This window comes from Rhinopithecus bieti, unplaced genomic scaffold, assembly GCF_001698545.2.
Source record: "Rhinopithecus bieti isolate Rb0 unplaced genomic scaffold, ASM169854v2 scaffold_42745, whole genome shotgun sequence".
NCBI classification, from domain to species: Eukaryota; Metazoa; Chordata; class Mammalia; order Primates; family Cercopithecidae; genus Rhinopithecus; species Rhinopithecus bieti.
Window position 1 is genome coordinate 4,030,813 of NW_016819184.1, and position 5,591 is coordinate 4,036,403.

The 5,591-nt window shown below is 52.3% G+C and overlaps 1 protein-coding gene across 1 annotated transcript in view; it reads left to right on the top strand.

Moving 5' to 3' along the window:
- The window catches only part of MMP21 (matrix metallopeptidase 21), a 10,206-nt gene that overhangs the window by 2,206 nt on the left and 2,409 nt on the right, over nucleotides 1–5,591 (top strand). The window contains exons 3-6 of the mRNA XM_017858638.1: nucleotides 1–234; nucleotides 1,254–1,393; nucleotides 1,647–1,788; nucleotides 3,436–3,693. The exon at nucleotides 1–234 is cut by the window's left edge and continues 17 nt beyond it. Coding sequence (XP_017714127.1) covers nucleotides 1–234; nucleotides 1,254–1,393; nucleotides 1,647–1,788; nucleotides 3,436–3,693 — 774 coding nt within the window. The remainder of the gene's footprint in view (nucleotides 235–1,253; nucleotides 1,394–1,646; nucleotides 1,789–3,435; nucleotides 3,694–5,591) is intronic.

Here is a 5,591-nt window from a genome sequence, read left to right on the forward strand (position 1 = left end):
GGGGTTGGCAGCCCCGGGGCTCCCCCGACGGCGGGGCCGCCCGGGCCTTCTCCAAGAGGACGCTGAGCTGGAGGCTGCTGGGCGAGGCCCTGAGCAGCCAACTGTCCGCGGCCGAGCAGCGGCGCATCGTGGCGCTGGCCTTCAGGATGTGGAGCGAGGTGACGCCGCTGAATTTCCGCGAGGACCTGGCCTCCCCCGGGGCCGCGGTCGACATCAAGCTGGGCTTTGGGAGAGGTAAGAGCGCCCCGGGCTCCTGGCCTTCCCGCCCCAGCCCCTTGGGGACCCCGGCGCACCTACCCCCGTCTCGGCCACCTGCAGAATAGGGGGCTAAGCCCTCCCGGCCTGTCCCAGGCGCACCTGTCAGCAGGCAGAAGCCTCCGGTCAGCGTCGTCTTGTCAGAATCATGGTCCCCTCGCAGAGAACCCGGTGTGGCCTATGGGGACACTACGGCTGGCCCTGGGCACAGGCTGCTGCCCGGGCTGCTCCTCAACGTCCCACTCGGCTCCCTGCCTGTGCCTCCAGCTTCCCTAGGGAGCAGCAGCCGGGGCCTCGGGACAGGGCGGGGTCAGGCACAGGTGCCACCACCTCCCCCGTACAAATGGACAAATGCGGGACAAAACACCTTGGACATCTGGCAACAGAAGTGTTTTTAAGGGGCAGACCCAGCAGAAGAGGTGACCACTGCCACCTGGAATTGGGTGCTGGCGCCCACAGGAATCAGGTCTTGGTCTAGACTCAAGGATGGCTGGGATCTGGGATGCCCAGAAAAAGGCACCCAGAATGGAGAGTGGATGAGGGCGTGGAAGTGGTCAGAGACAAGCAGCAAGTAGACAAGCCGCTTTTCAGTCCCATCGGTGACCCGGGGGTGCTCAGGGCTGTCTTCTGGTCTCACTGGGTTAATGTCCCAGGGTGAGAAGTACAGGGACACAGTTGGCTGAAAAAGACAAATTTTAAGCGACCCGGCTTCCAGTATTTCATGACCTCCACAGAGGCGAGGATCCGGCCTTTTTGCCGTCTTCCCAGTCCCCCTCTGCTCTGCTCCCAGGCACTTGGTGCCTGCTGGTCTCTGACTGTCTCTGACAGTAAACACAGTTTATAAACAAACCCTCTCCCACCCTCCTCACATTGAGGACTTAATCCAGGAGCTGTCGCTCTGTCTGCCTCTGCTGCCGGTTCCTGGAGGCTGGGGACCAGCCACATACCAGCAGTATGTGGGCACTCATCCTGCACCGGGACCTTTTCCCCCTCGCCAGGCCGGCACCTGGGCTGTCCGCGGGCCTTCGATGGGAGTGGGCAGGAGTTTGCACACGCCTGGCACCTAGGTGACATTCACTTTGACGATGACGAACACTTCACGCCTCCCACCAGTGACATGGGCATCAGCCTTCTCAAGGTCAGTGGTCCTGAGCCACTCGTGTTGATAAGACACCAGCAGTGCTCATGGGCCGATGTCCAAAAAGTCCAAGCTTTTCCCATGTAGCGTCCGCATCCTCTGAGGAGGTGAATGTGTCTGACCACGGCTCCCCAGTTCCACTGGTGCTCCCCTCTTCACAAGCACCGCTCCTCTCGAAACAGGCCTACGTCTGTTATGCAGGGATCCATCGCCCAGGCTTCACCTAGCGCCCATGGTGTGTGTCCCCTTCTAGGTGGCCGTCCATGAAATTGGCCATGTCCTGGGCTTGCCTCACACCTACAGGACGGGATCCATAATGCAACCAAATTACATTCCCCAGGAACCCGCCTTTGAGTTGGACTGGTCGGACAGGAAAGCAATTCAAAAGCTGTATGGTAAGACTGCTGGGGAGGGCATCCCTGAGCTGGCGGAGGACACTGTATTCCAGAGCACAGCAGGACCCCGCTCACTCCTCACCGGGAACCTGGGCCCAAGAGCACAACGTTGTGCAACTCATGTCACTCAAGGGTAGCCGTCCTCTAGCTCCCTGATGCCACTGTCTCAGTTAAAAGTGGTTCTGCCCAGTCGACAGCCAGTCCTTCCTGTGTCCTGTCTTCCACATGCCACATGCATTTCCCGGGAGGACAGTGAACACGGTGTTTTTCTCAACACAAGCAGGGCCCCCACCCGTGCTATGGCATCCCCCCAGAGACGCACACACTGGAAGCCCTGGGAGTTTACTGCAATCCCAAAAAAACTGAGTTTAGCCTGGCCAGAATAAGCTCTAATCTCTATTTAAAATCGTTCAGGCCAAATGTTCTAGTGGTTGATTAAAGTGGTTAGTGATTTAACACCGAGGCCCGAGGGAATAAAGCTGTCCTCCTCTTTTCCATTCAGAGGTCCCTAGGCTGGGCACAGTGGTTCACGCCTGTAATCCCAGCACTTTGGGAGGCCAAGGTGGGCGGATCCTTGATGTCAAAAGTTCGAGACCAGCCTGGCCAACATGTTGAAACCCTGTCTCTACCATAAATACAAAACTTAGCCAGACGTGGTGGCACACGCCTGTAATCCCAGCTACTTGGGAGGCTGAAGCAGGAGAATTGCTTTAACTCATGAGGTGGATGTTGCAGTGAGCCAAGATTGCACCACTGCACTCCAGCCTAGGTGACAGAAGGAGACTCTGTCTTGAAAAAAAAAAGTCCCTAACAGAGACCATCCCATTTCTGTTCTCACATCCCCCCGTTCTCAGCACTGTGTGTCTTTGGAGACAACAACAGTCAGGACACACGGACTTGCCCCAGTGGAAATCTTACTTTTACATGAGCCCAGAATCAAACTTCTTCCCACTAATGAAGTCAAACTACCGTCAAGGCGTCAAGGGAGGCATTCACTAGCTATATTTAGGGTGGTCAACCGTACATAACTTTGCATCCAAATTGAGATGCTTCTGAGAGGGGCCTGGGACACTGTGAAGAATGAAGCCATAATGTGCCTGTGAACCAGGACTGTAGCAGGCAACTTGGCACCCCCAGCTCCCTCTGTTCACCACCTCAATCTTTTTTTTTTTTTTTTTTTTCAAGATAGGGTCTCACTCTATTGCCTAGGCTGGAGTATAGTGGACTGATCTCACTCATTGCAGCCTCAACTTCTCAGGCTCAAGCAATCCTCCCACCTCAGCCTCCCAAGTAGCCTGTGCCAAGGGACCACAGGCACGGGTCACCATACCCAGCTAATTTTTGATGTATGTGTATGTATATATATAAATATATATATATATATGTGTATATATATATATATTTTTGTAGACACTGGGTTTCACCATGTTGCCCAGGCTGGTCTTGAACTCAAGCAATCCTCCTGCCTCAGTCTCCCAAGATGCTGGGATTACAGGCATGTGCCACTGCACCTGGCCTCACTTCAGTCTTACATGGGGTCTTACTTTAAGGTGTTTTTATAGAAAGCCCCAGCTTTGCAACTGTCTTCATTCAAGTCACACATGAAAATATGTTTCTGTACCATGTGACAAGTGACTTTTTTTTAAGGCTCCTGTGAGGGATCATTCGATACTGCATTTGACTGGATTCGCAAAGAGAGAAACCAATATGGAGAGGTGATGGTGAGATTCAGCACGTATTTCTTCCGCAACAGCTGGTACTGGCTTTATGAAAATCGAAACAATAGGACACGCTATGGGGACCCTATCGAAATCCTCGCTGGCTGGCATGGAATCCCAACGTACAACATAGATGCCTTTGTTCACATCTGGACATGGAAAAGAGATGAACGTTATTTTTTTCGAGGTACAGATTCTTCATGGATGGTTCAATTTCTCTTATTAAATGAATGCACTCAGGAATGTCTTGAGCCGCTACCAAGGAATCTGTTGTAATGCTCTCCTCATTACTTGCTTAATTTTTATCTGCTCCATCAGACTGGAAGCTCTGAGGGCACAAGGATTAGGTTCTATTCTGGTTTTTTGTTTGTTTGTTTGTTTGTTTCTGAGACAGAGTTTCACTGTTACCCAGGTTGGAGTACACAATCATAGCTCACTACAGCCTCGACCTCCTGGGCTCAAGTGCTGTTCCCACCTCAGCCTCCTGAGTAGCTGGGACCACAGGCACACACTACTACACTTGGCTTAATTAAAATAACTTTTTTTTTTTTTTGGAGAGATGGAGTCTCACTGTGTTGCCCAGGCTAGTCTTGAACTCCTGGCTTCAAGCCGTCTTCCCACCTTGGCCTCTCAAAGTGTTGGGATTACAGGTGTGAACCACTGCACCCAGCCCCTGATCTTTTTAAGGAGGCACTAAGTCACCGAATGAGTGAATGAACTCTACTAGGTACTAAGGTGGCTGCCAAAAAACTGGAAGAAAGGGCCCTGCCCTGCAGTTTTAATCTGGTTCTGGTGGGAAAAAAAAATCCCTTGGACATCTAGCAACAGAAGTATTTTCAAGGGGCAGACCGAGCAGAAGAGGTGACCACTGCCACCTGGAATTGGGTGCTGGCACCCCAGGAATCAGGTCTTAGCCTAGACTCAAGGATGGGTGGGATCTGGGATGCCCAGAAAAAGGCACCCAGAATGGAGTGGATGAGGGCGTGGAAATGGTCAGAGACAAGCAGCAGAAGCAAAGCCGTGGGGCTGGGAGTGAAAAAGCCACAGACCTGTGAGACTGGGGTCCACCAAAGCTGGCGACAGACTTACCCGGGATGAGGTCAGGCTAGAAAGGCAGGTTGGCCCAACCGCAGAGGGCCTCAAATGCCAGGGTCAGGGCTGGACTTCGCTGAGCAGGCCATGAGCCATCAATGGCGACTGCTCAACAGGGAAGGTCAGTGTTTTGCTGGAAGACAGAAACTGATGTGGTGGAGCCTGGGGGGTCATGGGGAACACACAAAGAAAGGCAGGTCTGGGACTCTTGCTACCGCTGCTCCTTACTCACACCCGGTCTCATCCAGTCCCTTGGGCCTGGTGCACGAGGCACGCTGCCTTTGTAAAACCAGACAGCACAGAGTCCGATCATAAACATGATTTTGCGGTCACTGCTTTTTCCTTCCCCTTTCCTACCCAGAGACAAGCTGTATAGCCCCTCCACCTGAATCCTGGTAATATAACCATGGGGCTTTCAGTTGCTCAAAAAGACTTAACAAGGCAGGAGCCAAATGGAATGAACTTTATATGCAAATTTTACCATAAGGATCCTGTATATAAATTTGGTCTCAGTTTTCCTTCATATCACACAAAGGAAGAATTAGTTCAGTTACATAAAGAAATTGCCTTACAGCTGACTTTTTTTAGTTCAGGTCTTTCAGAGTTGGAAGCACATCTCTCAGGGTTTTAAGAAGCTCCAAACTAGACTTTATGCTGGCAACACTCAAAGAATCTTAATTACAGATTTAGGTCATCATAGGATAACTACTACAATACAGCTGTATTTTACTCTTGGAGCTTTAAAAACATCTTAATTTGGCCGGGCGCGGTGGCTCACGCCTGTAATCCCAGCACTTTGGAAGGCCGAGATGGGCGGATCACGAGGTCAGGAGATCGAGACCATCCTGACTAACACGGTGAAACCCTGTCTCTACTAAAAATACAAAAATTAGCCGGGCGCGGTGGCAGGCGCCTGTAGTCCCAGCTACTCGGGAGGCTGAGGCAGGAGAATGGCGTGAACCCGGGAGGCGGAGCTTGCAGTGAGTGGAGAGC